General features: G+C 40.2%; 2 protein-coding genes across 10 annotated transcripts in view; one reads left to right on the top strand and one right to left on the bottom strand.

Annotated features, from left to right (window-relative positions):
- The window catches only part of Gemin5 (gem nuclear organelle associated protein 5), a 46,312-nt gene that overhangs the window by 1,574 nt on the left and 30,371 nt on the right, over positions 1-14,367 (top strand). For 3 of the 5 annotated variants that reach the window (XM_021240752.2, XM_004836504.3, XM_021240759.2), the window contains 10 exons: positions 655-836; positions 2,935-3,086; positions 3,397-3,516; positions 4,583-4,715; positions 6,623-6,785; positions 7,823-8,035; positions 9,041-9,126; positions 11,740-11,822; positions 12,740-12,876; positions 14,272-14,345. In XM_021240752.2, coding sequence (XP_021096411.1) covers positions 655-836; positions 2,935-3,086; positions 3,397-3,516; positions 4,583-4,715; positions 6,623-6,785; positions 7,823-8,035; positions 9,041-9,126; positions 11,740-11,822; positions 12,740-12,876; positions 14,272-14,345 — 1,343 coding nt within the window. The remainder of the gene's footprint in view (positions 1-654; positions 837-2,934; positions 3,087-3,396; positions 3,517-4,582; positions 4,716-6,622; positions 6,786-7,822; positions 8,036-9,040; positions 9,127-11,739; positions 11,823-12,739; positions 12,877-14,271; positions 14,346-14,367) is intronic. The other 2 variants (XM_021240757.2, XM_021240758.2) reach the window with 1 other exon arrangement.
- The window catches only part of Cnot8 (CCR4-NOT transcription complex subunit 8), a 106,131-nt gene continuing 94,498 nt past the window's right edge, over positions 2,735-14,367 (bottom strand). For 3 of the 5 annotated variants that reach the window (XM_087194534.1, XM_087194537.1, XM_087194535.1), the window contains exon 7: positions 2,735-3,125. In XM_087194534.1, coding sequence (XP_087050660.1) covers positions 3,120-3,125 — 6 coding nt within the window. In that variant the 3' untranslated portion in view covers positions 2,735-3,119. Of the gene's footprint in view, positions 3,126-4,947; positions 5,073-6,080; positions 6,113-8,545; positions 8,576-14,367 lie in introns of all 5 variants that reach the window. The other 2 variants (XM_087194529.1, XM_087194530.1) reach the window with 1 other exon arrangement.

Here is a 14,367-nt window from a genome sequence, read left to right on the forward strand (position 1 = left end):
ATTTAATAGCTGGTTACTCATATAAAATAGTAAATATAAACTGTAAATGAGAAGATAACCCTGTTTCTAAAACAGACCGTTACTTGATATACTTGCCTTTTGAGAGAACAAAGGAAAGAAAAAGATTTACTTAAGCTTTGTAAGAACTTTGTGTTATCTATTTAAGGAAAGAAAAATTTTAGGGCCGGGGATTTAGCTCAGTGGTTTCGCTGCCTGCTGCGCAAGCACAAGGACCAGAGTTCGATCCCTGGTACTTAAAAAAAAAAAAGAAAAGAAAAGAAAAATTTTAATGATTCTTTGGTCCCCACTAGTCTGCATTTTCTCATCCCTTAGCTAATACGTTGCTACAAAATAGTAGAATGCTGGGGGGGGGGGGTGCTCTGTAATCCCAGCACTCAGGAGGCTGAGGCAGGAAGGTCACCATGAGTTTGAGGCCAGCCTGGGGTACATAGTGAGTTCAAGGCCAGTCTGAACTACATAGTAAGATCCTGTCTCAAAAGAACAAAAACAACAAAATAATAGCGATAATAGGTATTTATTAAGTACCTATGATGCACCTTGTGTTATGTTGGTTTGAGAGTCAGTTTAAAAATTAAGTAAAAATCCAGCATTGACAAATTAGAAACAAATCTATATTGTCATTTTGTTTTGAAGCATACAATATCAGCATTGCATTGGTCTCCTCAAGTAAAAGACTTAATTGTATCAGGAGATGAAAAAGGAGTCGTTTTCTGCTATTGGATTAACAGAAATGACAGCCAGCGTCTCTTCATAGAACCCAGGACAATTTTCTGTCTTACTTGTTCACCTCATCATGAGGACTTAGTTGCCATTGGGTAAGTACTATGCCTTTTGTATTGATGGTTTTTGCTTATGCTCATAGTTTCCTTTGTGTTTCCTTCTCCTGTGCCTTTATTCCTCAAGGAAAACTTTCTACAAATGTTAACTGCTCCCCTGAACCATAAGCATCATTTTGCCTGTGACTTCCAGATTCTTACTGTCTCTCACACTCTCTTGTTTCATTTCTTTCTCTTCCATGATACTATACTTTCCTCATTCTTCATGTCTGATTTCTGCAGCCAACCTTCAAATGCTGGAAATGTTTTCTTTCTTTCACATTTTTCATGTGTCAAATACTGTTCTTAGATATAACAGGAATGGCCAGAGGGAAATGACTGCTGTGGCGCTGGTGCTGAGCCCTCCCTCTAGATTGAGAAGGGCTCTGTCTTCTTATTTATCATCAAGACTGCCTTTCCCTTGCCATCCCATGCACTTCTCACCCAAAGATGTCTGTTCCGACCAGTTTGGAGACTTGGCAGAGGCCTTCTTACTAGACTATTGAAGAACATGGATGCAAGAGACCAGTGTATGGTTGGGGGATGTGTCTGGTAGAGACAAACTTTGCACAAAATATGTTGTAAAAATATGCATGAAGCCAGAGGAGGTATGTAGGGTTGTGGGAGTATTAAATGCAGGTTATAAGGGAAAGGGTGGGAAGACACATGTAGGTGAGTGACAGGAAGCTACAAAAGGTCTGTGGACCCATGGTCAGGAACCAGAACACCACTGCTGTACTAGAGGGCTGAGCAGAAAGGGCGGTGCTCAGGGGTCTGAGCAGCCTGACTCAGACAGATCTTGAAAGAAGAGCAGGAACCCAAGTAGTGGAAAGTCTTTGGTTATGGATCTAAGAATTTGTTTTTAGAGGATCTTTCAAAACTGATTATTTCCAGAAAGCTTACTCAACCTTCAAAACAGTTTGATCTCATGGCAGTTAGGTCTCATAACTGTGATTCTCAAAGTCCAGGTCTTCAGACTGGCATACTATTATTTCTAGAGTTCTTTTGGTTGGTTGGGTTTTTTTAATCTGTAATGATGGTTTTTCCCTGTAGAATTGTGTAATTTGTCGGGAATGTGGATAGCTACAAGTACTTTGGATAACAATTTTGCACTTTCTAAAAAAACAAATATACACATATCTTACATGCTGGCACTCTATCACTGGACATCAAATCTGAAATCGTCCTATATATGTACAAGAATATTAACAGCCAACCTTTTTGTTTTTATAATAGCAAAAATTGGAGGGCCTTCAGAAGGAAAATGGTGATTAAACTGTGATAAGTCTGTACAGTACGGAACTAATGTGGTAGCATAGATGACTGAACAGAAGCTAGAATTATACATTAGTATGGCTGACTCAGAAGGAATGAAAAATGCCATCTTCGGAAAGACAGACTGCATGATGCCATTTATAGGAGGTTTCTAAATATACAGAATAATTTTGTGTCTCATTTAGTACTATATACAAAAAGAAGCTAGGAATGATGTAATAAAAAATTTACAGTTGGTGATTTATCTGTGGGAAAGGAGAGGTTTGATTGAGGTGAATGTGTAGAGCACTTCAACTGTTTGGATTACTTTTTTTTAAGCTGGGTAGTAGATATTTATGTCTGAAATAGTTCATTTTTTATTAAAAAGTTATTAAAAATTCTTAGCTTCTGAATTCATAAAATGTCAGCGGGAATTTCACAGTAGAGTACAGTGGCTTTGTTAAGTTTGTAGTTAGAAAAGTATCATTAGTTATAATGAAGTAAAATATGTAAATACATTACAAACAGCTTTATCCTCCAAAGCTGTATATAATAAAATGATTTTTCTAAAACAATAAAATAAAGACATGCTCACTGTTAAAGAGTTTTATGCCAGAAAATACGTACAGCACTGGTGCCAAGAGTCTGGTCGGGAAGGAGGGTTTTAATAACCAAGAGGCATGAAAGGACAGAACAAAAATGCTTCCTGTCTTTTCCCTTTCTCCCTTACCCCTAGTGCACCTCGGTAACTTTTAGAAGTCCACAGTGGTGACTCGTAAGCCAAAATGTTTACTAGAGGGACTGTCTTGATTTTTCATGAACATTTCTAACTGTTGTTTTTTAGCTACAAGGATGGCATGGTGGTTATAATTGACATCAGTAAGAAAGGAGAAGTTATTCACAGGCTTCGAGGCCACGATGATGAAATCCACTCCATAGCCTGGTGTCCCCTGCCTGGTGAAGATTGTTTATCCATAAATCAAGAAGAAAACTCAGGTAGAGATGATTAAAAGGAGAGTTTAATGCTCTTCAGACCTAAAGAACAAAGTGGATAGAATTAAATTGTCTGAACTGTATTTTAAAACTAGGTTTCACAGTGGACCTATGAAAAAGAAATAAAGGGCCAGGGATTTAGCTCAGTGGTGCTGCGTCTGCCTCGAAAATGCAAGGTCCTGAGTTTGATCCCCAGTACCAAAAAAAAAGAAAAAGAGATACCTAGGTTTTGGGAACCCTCGTGAGTTAATTTTTTTTAAGTAACGTGCATATTTAATGCAAATTTGAAATCTCATTTCCATCTGTCTCTTAGAAGAACCTGAAATTACCAATGGGAAAGTTACGACACAAACTCCAGAGGCAAAAGGCTGCTACTTAGCCACTGGAAGCAAAGATCAGACCATTCGAATCTGGAGCTGTGCCAGGGGCCGAGGTGAGGTTGATGTGTGACGTCCCTTGTGATGTAACCTATACTGCTCTGGTAGAATGGCTGCCTTTTGTTCCATCTTATTGTTCTGAGAGTTTATCATCTATCAGAAATCTGTTCTTTACTCTCCTGTCCCAAACACTAGTGCCCCAGTTTAGCCTGGGCTGGAGCTTTCTATGCTTTGACCATAGGGCTTTTGTGTTTTCTGATGCATTTCAAGAGAAGGCAAACATTCTTGCTTTATACAAGGGTTGCTATTAGGTATGAAGAGCAAGATACTTTCTATAAGAATGGGAATATTGGAACTTGGCAAACGCCTGGGTCACAGGAATAGAAGAGCTGCAGAGTACATGATATCTATCCAGTATAGAAGTGTACATCTGCATGTTTATACCTTACCCAAACTAAGCTAAAAATCCACTTGGGGCTCTTGGGCTGAGAATCCTTCCAGAATAATAACCTCTAAACTTAGAACTGTCAAATACAGTGGCCTTCAGTTCTGTACAGCAGAATCAGCGAGAGCGTTTCTGAATATACAGGGTCCTGGACGCTGTTTCATATCTACTGAATCAGAATCTCTGGGAGTTGGACACTGGCATATGTGTTTTTCAAAACTGTACTTGTGGTTCGGATGTAAAATACAGATTAGGAGCCAGTAGTGTAATACTGGTGGAGGTGCTCCCCCACTACACCATGTTGACTGCTGTGTTTTTCCCCTGCGTGGATTTATGGCCAACAAGAAGGAACCTCAGTTTCTGTCCTGACTTGGGAAAATCTCAGGTTTTCTTACCACATTGGAGTCTCAATTCTAGTTGAGAACACTTCCCCAAATAAAAAATATTCTTAACATGCTTGGGTCGCCTAAACAATGCATAAAATCTTGTTTAACCTAAATGTAGCCAGATTGAGATTAAGCACTATTTATAATAATGTTTCATGAAAAAATCTGGTATTTAGTCAAAGCAACCAAACTAACAGACTTAAATCACTGATGGTGTGTTGTTAACTGCTGGTGACTCCACATAAGTAGCTTCACTACCCTGAGTGCTTGCTGTCCTTCCCTAACTTGTAGGAGTGGTGCTTTTGAAAATCCCTTTTCTGAAGAGAAGAGGAGGGGGTGTGGACCCGACAGTTAAAGAGCGCCTTTGGTTGACCCTGTATTGGCCCAAGAATCAGCCGACACAGCTGGTGTCCAGTTGCTTTGGGTGAGTCTTAAGGTCGTGCTTTCTCAGATAGACTTTGTGTCTCTGTTGGCCTCAGTGATTCCTAGACCTCTTGTTGCAGACACAGTGATGGCCATTGTATTATGATAGACCATCTAAAATGGAAAAATCATAAGACTTGTGCTTTCAACTAGCAGAGTCATAAAAACATCAAAACCATACCATGGGGGTTAAGTCAGAGACAGATGAACTCCAGAATCAATCTGATGCTTACCTGGTTCATGGTCATAAGCAAGAACCTTGACAGTGCTGAGCTTCAGTTACTTGCTGTACACAGCTTCAGTGTGTAGAAAGAGGAAGTGGTAGTAACATTCTCTATTTCTTAGAATGATTATAGCCCTTCAATAAACAAAATTTATTGAGCCCTTTCCATAGCAAAAAACATTGTTCCTCTGTTCTCGTACCACAGTGAATACAGAAGGCTTCTGTGACCCCCAAGTGGTAAGGGGATTTCTCCCCTTCAGCAAGTGAGGGATTAATTCTGCAACGGATTCGAGCCGTGTGTCCTCTATCCCAATTCAGTTCTGACTCTCAGAGGGTGTTAGATCCCTCAGTTTGAGGGCTTGGTGCCCAGCACTCCCCCGACCACACACACTTCCCCAGGTTGTTTTACCTGCTCCTCTGACCAACAGGCTATGATTCAGGGTTCCCACAGCCCTCGTCTCAGGTTCAATTAATTTGCACTAGCAACCCACAGAACTGAGGGACACCATACATTTTCCAGTTCACTATAAGGATATTAAAGGACACACATGAGATACATGGGGTGAGGTGTGAGAGACAGGCAAAGAGTGTCTCTGCCCTCTGAGCTCCCTTCCTTCCCACCAGGACTGTCCACGCATTGTGTTAGGCTGTTTGGCTGTCAGGAAGCTCTCAGAGCCTTGTCTTCTGAGTTTTATGGCTGCTTATTTACATTTGCATGATTGATTAAGCCCTTGGCCATTGGTGATCAATTTACCCTCCCCTTACCTTACTTCTGTGTGGAGGTTGGGGGTGGGGCCAGCATTTCCCATCCTGAAGCTACCTACAGGCTGCCAGCCATCAGTCAGCTCATTAATATAAAAAAGGATGCTCATTGGGGCCTGGGATTTAGCTCAGTGGTTCTGCGCCTGTGCCTCCCTTGCAAGTACAAGGGCCCAAGTTCGATCCCCAGTACCAAAAAAAAAAAAGGATGCTCATGATTCTGGAGATTTCAAGAATTTTAGGAGTTGTATGCCAGGAAAAGACAAAGGCTAAATATGGGGTGGTGGCATTCATAATTAAAGCTACTGGAGCGATCTGTTTCAAAGATAGTCTAGTACATTAATGTTTCAAGAACAAAGGTGTATAATAAAGTATCCTTCTCACCTCCATCTTCCATAGCCACTTGATTCCCCTCCCTGTAGGCAAAAGTAAAGACAGTTGTGTGTGGCTGCAAAACAGATTTGCAAATCAGGAAAAACAGCTGCCAAGGGATACACGAACTTCAGCTTTTATGGTACAGAGCAATGGGTACCTGCAGCTCAACATTCTGGGGAAAATACACAGGACTGAAGCAAAACCAGCGGTTAAAAACCAACACAAATCAGGCTAATGTGAATTTTGTCAGTCTGTGAGAATGTCTAGATCTGGAAGCAAAGCAGTCACCCAGATATTGTTACATTCTGAATAATTGTTCCCTGTGGCAGACTGAGTTCCCAACATGATGGATATGGCAGTCTACTTCCTGTCAGCAAATCTCTGAAGCCCAGAAAAGGATTTTTCCTCTCTTAGCCCATTCTGCAGTCGTTTTACTTGTATTTTGGCAAGGAACAATCATTATACAACTCAGAGCCCAGACCCCAGCTCAGCAATCCCTTGTTTCAGATTGCTTATGAATGAGAACTAGTGCCTGTGTTCTTCCTTCTCAGAGGTGAACTGCTGCTGTGGGATCTCACCCAGTCTTGGAGACGGAAATATACCCTCTTTAGCGCTTCAGAAGGGCAGAATCATTCCAGAATCGTCTTTAATTTATGTCCTTTGCAAACTGAGGACGACAAGCACCTGCTTCTGTCCACATCAATGGATAGAGATGTAAGAACTACTTGCTTTCCTTTGCCTGGTAGCGCAGTTGGATGAGATTGAGATGTCAGTCCTTACACCCGATCTGACCCCTGTTTCCAGCCTCACAGTTCCCATTAGTAATCAGCTCTAAATATGTCCCCAGCACACTGGTAGGGGAAATGTGAGGGATTACCGAGATGCCTTTTTGCTAAAGCAGACTTAAAGAGTAGATGTGTCCACAAAAGGATGTGTGAGCTCATTGTGCTTTGGCTTATCCTCCAGTAGAGGCAAACCTATGGCACACGTGGTTTTTTTTAAGACAAAAGATGCTAATGTATGAGGTTTTTGTTTTTGTTTTTAAACTTAAACCTCAGTGTTCAGGTTTAATTGCAGTGTTGGCGCTTTCTGCTAAGTACGTGGGTTACGGGTTGCAGTTTGGGCCCTTGTCGCTACTACACCTACTCTGGCCTACGTCTACATCTCTACTGGTCTAGACAGCAATTTAGGCAACAGAATCATCTGCTCTTGGTAAAGTTCCTCCAAGTATGAACTGGCTGTATTTAAGAGTCTGTGACCCATTTTGCAGTGAGGCTAGGCTTATCTGATAGACTTTTTCTCTCATGCTCCTGTGTTCAACAAGCAATGATTAAAAACTTTTCGCTCCTCCCCTGAGTTCAAGAAGGTGCTTTTCTTTTTAGCTAGCAGCTCTTTGGTTCTTCTGTGTGTTGAGGCCACATTCATCCTTATTTAGAGTTTACTAAATGAGCCAGTAGAAGGAGCTGTATTGGCTGCCACTGGAAAATGGGAGGCCGGGGTTCTCGTGTATTAACTGTATGATGCTGAATTCCCTGGACATCTCTGAGAATAAACAGATTCCAAGATCCCTTTGAGATATATAATTTATGGCTGTTTTTTTTCCTGAGAGATGCTTTTTCCAATTCCTACTGAAATAGTTAAGTTATAGTATGCTTACCCACTCTTTGAGCCTACTCCATTTGAAACATGGGAGTCTTTTTCCTATACCTCTGCTTTTTTCTATGTTTAGGCCCTAACCCCCATCTTTTCAGGTAAAATGCTGGGACATGACCACGCTGGAGTGCTGCTGGACCCTGCCGTCCCTTGGGGGGTTTGCATACAGCCTGGCCTTCTCTCCTGAGGACACAGGCTATTTGGCTATAGGTGTTGGGGACGGCATGATCCGGGTGTGGAACACATCATCCAAAAAGAACAACTATGACGTGAAAAATTTTTGGCAAGGTGTCAAGTCCAAGGTTACGGCGGTAAGGCTGCTGCTTTAAGATTTTTTTCAAATAAGTGGGTTGGGGTTATTTTTTTGTTTTTTGTTTTAGAGATTATCTGCTTGTGTAAGTGAACGCTATGTTTAAGGATATTTTCAATGAAATTTGAACCTAGGAAAGCAGAAAGTCCCTCTAATAAAACCCATTGTCCCCAAATTCAGAGTTTAAAATTAAGGATTTGTTCATGTTTTCTAATAGTAAGAAACTAGAAATAACCCGGTATATGTTCATAAAGATATTATTATAGTATAATACAACCACATATTAGAGTGGTATCTATTAAAAACAATAGTGTAGATATTTTTGATGTAAAAAAATAATTTATAAAAATGAAATTACAGAACCATACATGGAATCCAGATTAGAAAACATGTATAACTTGTTTTTCTCTCAAATGATACCTGTACCGTGGCCATTTAGTCTAAAAGCAGTAAATGTGATTTAAAAAGAAAACCAGGGGCCACAGAGGTAACTCAGTGGCACAGCACCTACCTGGTATGCATGAGGAGCTGAGTTAGATCCCTGGCACCAAAAGAAAAAAGAAAACCAAACAATACAGAGTCTGAGAACGTAATCATTTTTTCCCGCCATACCCTCTACTGCAGTACCCCCACTTCCATAATCCAAATTTCAATTATTAATAGAATCACATTTTCTACACTGTTCTGCAATCTTATCCCCAATTCACAGTGTATCATGCACATCAGTGAAATGTTTGAGCTCATTTGTTTTTTTCTGTTGTGTATATCTAAGCTTATGCAAAAAAATGTCAGAAAATAGAGATAGAAAATTATGGGGGTTTTTGGATGGTGAGTTACAAGTAACTTTAATTTTGTTTTTAAACCTTTTTCTCTTTTAAACATTGAGAATTAGAAGAAATAAAGAGCAAAGAAGTTTTCTATTTGAATGTTTAGAAGTTAACATAAGGATTCCCTTAAATGTGTGCTCCTTTTCTCATAAGTTGTCACTTGGGAACTCTTCTTGTAGCTATGCTGGCACCCAAAGAAAGAACATTGCTTAGCTTTCGGAACTGATGACGGAAAAGTAGGATTGTACGACACCTACTCCAACAAGTAAGAAATCCAATTCTTTTTTAGCCCGTTGGCCAAAATGTCGGTGATAGATTTCATTTTGAATTCATAAACCTGGATACACCTCAAAATAGCATTAAAGGCTTTTTTAGAAGAAAATTCTGGTTCTAATACCAAGGTTCAGAACTCAGAATTTAATTTAAAAATTTCTTTTCAGGTAGTGGTGATTCATCCTATCATATTTGAGCATCACTAATATACACCATTTGCTTTTGTTTTTCCAAAGGTTTTATACATACATGAAAGTTGAAAGACAAGTGTAAAGAACATCTGTGTACCTTCTGTCATTTAACATTTTGCCTTGTCTAATCTGTGTCTGTGTGTGTCTCAGTGTGGTGCATATGAAACAAAGTTGGGCCAGGGATTTAACTTACCGGTGCTGCCACCTGCCTTGTGAGCACAAGGTCCTGAGTTCAATCCCCGGTACCAAAAAAACCCCATATGAAACAAAGTTTCGAATATCCTGACACTCCTCCTTTGCAGTTCTAAGAATAAAGGCCTTCTCCTATGTAGCAGTAATACCCTAATGAGACTTAAGAAATTAACAGTAACTTCATAATATTCATACAAATCAATAATATAATTTTTTAAAATAATACTTTAATATACTCAGTTCAGTAAAATATATTATTAAATTAAATCCCACTTGCTTCTTACACTTACCATGATTGCCAGGAAGCATATTTATGACTCATGTTATCAGTCCATAACTGGGCCATTTGTTTCTGTAGCCACCTGCTACATGTGGCTGTTTAATCAAAATTAAATACAATTAGTCACTTCCTCAGCTCCATGAGCCACATGTAGCTGAGCTCCTCGCTGGACAGCAGCTCCAGACCAGGGCTTGGGGAGCTGTGCCCCAGGAGTGAAGAGCGCTCTCACCTAACCGGTTGGGGAAAATCAGTACTCTGTGGCGTCAGATGGTGAGGTACAACTCAGATTTCCTGTCTAAAACTAAAGTTCCTGGGAACACAGCCACGCTCGTTTGATGGCATGGCGTCTGCCTCCCCTCGCTGGCACAGCCCTGGCTCCAACAGCTGTGGCTCCTGTACAAGGTGCCCCCAACCCACCATTCACTTCTGAAGAGAGCAGTGTGTACTGCAGAGCTGCCCTCCTTTCCTACGCAGTGCTTCGTGTGCGCATGTGGAGCCCACATTCAGTGGACTCTTCTTTTTCAGTTAACACTCTCCAAGAGATAGTTAAGAAAATAAAAGTATATTTAAGTAGCTTCCATAACATAAACTTGCTAACTAGTTCATTTAGTCTGATTCTTATTATTGTAAGCTGAATATTTGAATAACTCTGGAAAAACTGCGTCCCAGGAGAAAGGATATTGGTATAGGATGCACTGTTAGGCATTCATCCAGAATGGCTTCTTTTTTTTTTTTTTTTTTTTTTTTTGGTACTGAGGCTTGAACTTGGAACCTTGCGCTTCCAAGGCAGTGGGTGGCACCACTGAGCTAAATCCCCAGGCCCAGAATGGCTTCTTCTGTCCCTTAGCCAAAGTAGTTTTGTTAATTGTCTGAAATGATCACAATTTGTCAACACCTGCAAGTACATAACTCCACTGCTAGCTCAGTCATAGGTTCTAGAGTTCTAAAACCATAAAAAATAAAATAATCATCATCAGACAAAGAGCTAGGTGAGGCAGTGCAGGCCTATAATCCCAGCACTTGGGAGGCTGAGGCAGGAGCATTGCCCAAGTTCAAGGCCAACCTGGGCTACATAGTGAGATCCAGGCCACTGAGAACCTCACATAGAAAGATCCTGTCTCAAAAAATAAAATCACACAAGGTCCGGGGATTTAGCTCAGTGGTTCTGGCGCCTGCCTCGAAAGCGCAAGGTCCCGAATTTGATCCTCGGTACCAAAAAAAATAATAATAAAATAAAATCACACAAATAGAATTTATATTAAAATTAATAACAGTGCTGCCTTTTCCCCCTAAGTAGTCAAGCATTCCTTACTGACACATCCTTATAACCAGAAAACCTTCAAAAACAGTGGAACAAGTCTTCCTCAAAAAGACAGTCAAAAACTATAAAATTAAATGTCTCCCCTGAAATCTTGTCACATTTTAATAATGTGATGTTAGTGGTATAGAGTAGGTCTGAGATGACTTCTAATTTTGTAACTTGCATAAAAGCTGAAAATACTTGGATGGTGACGATGTATGCTTAGCAGTAACCTTAATTCTAAATGGAATAGTTTGCATTTTCTGTCTTGGCAGATGGGAAAAGTGGCCTACTTTTCACTAATTGTGATCACCTTTACACTTCTAACTGCAGTAATATTAGGTTTTGTGACACAGTTGAAGTGGGCAGCTCAGAAGGGAGATAGGAGAAACATGACCCCATACAGGCCAGGTAGCTGGGAACACTTGTACGGTATGTTCAGGCTCACATGTTTTGGTAGTGGAAGTTATTACAGGGTATGCTAGTGTTTGCTTTGTTACAATCCACTATTTGGAGAAGTTAAATTACTGTTAGATTATCTTTCTCTAATATTAGCAACTAAAGACCTGTTAGAAATAGATGTTCTGTTTTCTACTGTGACATTTTGTTTGAATTTATTTGTTCTCCACCCCTGCCCTGAAGACCTCCACAGATTTCTAGCACATATCATAAGAAGACTGTGTACACGCTAGCTTGGGGGCCCCCAGTACCTCCCATGTCACTCGGTAAGTCTCTAAGCCATTCTTTTACAAATATGGTAGCATTCCCTTTCGGTGTCGGCCCAGAACGTAAAAGGAGAAAGAATCATAAATGTTCTAGTGCAGAGACCATTTCTGCGGCCTGGTGTATCCCCTGAGGGCCACGAATGCAGCAGTGGTAGGTGATAAGCTGGACTTTCTGAGAGAAACCATTTAGGCATAAATGCCTCCAAACTTTCATTGTATTCTGTTATCTCCTGCTGGGTCCTGCTCTTTGATTGCTATATTCTCCCCTTTCCCCCTTCTAGTCCCTCTGCTTTGTCTTCATATTTTTCTCTGCAAATGGGTCTTCCATAATATTTTTAAAAGAACATTCAATAGAAGTTCATTATATTTTCATTAATTATAATGAAAGATTTATACATTTCTGTAATAATTGTCCTGCACAGAGAGGGAAAATAGTGTGAATCATCAGAACTCAACACTGAACTTACATCCTTTCAACCTAGAAGGTTGCTGTAAAGCTAAGGAAACCACTGCTGCGTGGACACTTGCTTATAATTAGTCCTAGAAAGTCCCGCAGCTCCATGTATTTAAATGCCCCCAAGATTACCCATTCCTGGAAGAAAAAGTAAATACTTCAGAACCTTTGATTGAGAACACATTTGTTTTCTGATCCCAGCTTTGATGTCACTACTATTTTGCATGTAAGAATGTTTAAAGTAACACATTATGTCATAGAAATTAAGGTAGAATTGGTCTATCTTTTCTACTCATCCCAACAACTGTGTTCAGACAGAAAGGGCAGTGACTTTATTCCACTGCATTTGAATGTTTCAAAAGTGTGACTCTTTTTCATTCTACAGTATGGTGTAGCCATACTGTAGTAACAAGTAGCTAAGCTGGTGAAGTACAGAACAGATAAGCTTTCTCATCTTACGTAGGAGGAGAAGGAGACAGGCCTTCCTTCACTTTATACAGCTGTGGAGGGGAAGGGATTGTCTTCCAGCATAATCCTTGGAAGTTCGGTGGAGAGGCCTTTGACATCAACAAACTCATCCGGGACACCAATGCAATCAAGGTGAGTTCTTGTGTCTAAAGCCTCCTCACTGCTGGGTTCCCCTGCAGTCTGGTCTTAAGTACTAAATGTCATTCTTAAAGATAGCCATTTGCCAAGTCAGGGTTCTTAGATATTGTTAAAGGGATGTGAGCCGATTTGTGGGTTTTAAGGTGTGCCTTAGGAGACTTTATCCTTGAGTAAGGCAAAGAACTGCCCCAGAAGCACAGAGTGGGTCTCAGTTGTAAGCACCAGACGATGCGCTGAGCTAAATCAGCCTCACAGGGCAGCCCCTTTAACCAGATGGTGCCATGGTGAAAGTGACCTCAATGTGTCTTCCACGCGCAGCTACTTTTGCTCAAAATAGAACTGTCACTTTGTTTTCAAGGGAAATCATTTCAGATTTACAAAAGCCACAAAAATAATACAGGTAGTTCTCTTATGTCCTTCATCCAGATTCCCAGATTTAATCACGTTTGCCGTGACATTCTGTCCACATATTTATCTGCCAAAACTTCTTTATGAAAGTCAAACCATAAATGTGGAGATTACCCGACCCTTTCAAATGAGCTATTTTTCCCTGCTTATTATTTTTGTATAGTTAGCACAAAAATAGTATTTAACTATAAATTATATTTACTGATTATATTCCTTCACTGTCTTAAATTTGCTCGTGCATTAATATTCAGTAATATAAAGAGACAAAGTTCTTTCACAAGCTTTTAGCTTAGCAGTAGTTGAGTATGTGGATCGGAAGCTGATGAGTAGGCTGGATGGAAATAGAAGTTTGGAATCCTTTCATATAAACGATAAATGAAGGCACTTCAGGCATGACAAGGGAAATGGGCTAAAGAATCCAGTAAAAGAAGAGGATCCAGACAGTCTTGGGGTGGGAGCATGTTGGGATGGGAAGTAATTCAGAAAAAGAAACTTTGAAAGGAAAGGAAGAAAACAAGAAAAATGTGCCAGGCAGAGGCAGGAGGATCACCATGAGTTCAAGCCCAGCCTGGGCTACATAGTGAGTTCAAGGCCAGCCTGAACTACAGAGTGAGACCATGTCTTAAAAAAAAAGAATGCATGGCTTTTGTTAAGGATGGTAAAACCCATACTGCTAAGACCACTTGGGCACATTTCATTCCGTGAGATAAAAACCCTTTTAGTTAAGTATATTTCATAAGGTAAAACAGGGCAAGCATTTACCACTTATTTTCCTCTCTGTCCCATTTAGGAAATTATAATTAGAACACTTGTTCTCATAATGCTTTGACTGATTATGAAGCTTGTTGTGAAGAATTGTTCCCCTGTAATTAGATGTGTTTTAACGCCAGAGACCCTTTTTCTCTTGCTGTCATTGACTTATGAGATGTGTGGAGAAGAGAACAGTGTTTACAGTCAGCACTGGTTTGTTTTGCTTTCTAGAACAAACTGCCTGTACACACAGAGATCAGCTGGAAAGCAGATGGCAAATTCATGGCTCTTGGCAATGAAGATGGGTATGTATTTGCTTCTTTAAAA

Source organism: Heterocephalus glaber, unplaced genomic scaffold (genome assembly GCF_053883595.1).
Source record: "Heterocephalus glaber isolate CG9 unplaced genomic scaffold, H.glaber_assembly_v1.0 deba00001606, whole genome shotgun sequence".
Taxonomy (NCBI): domain Eukaryota; kingdom Metazoa; phylum Chordata; class Mammalia; order Rodentia; family Bathyergidae; genus Heterocephalus; species Heterocephalus glaber.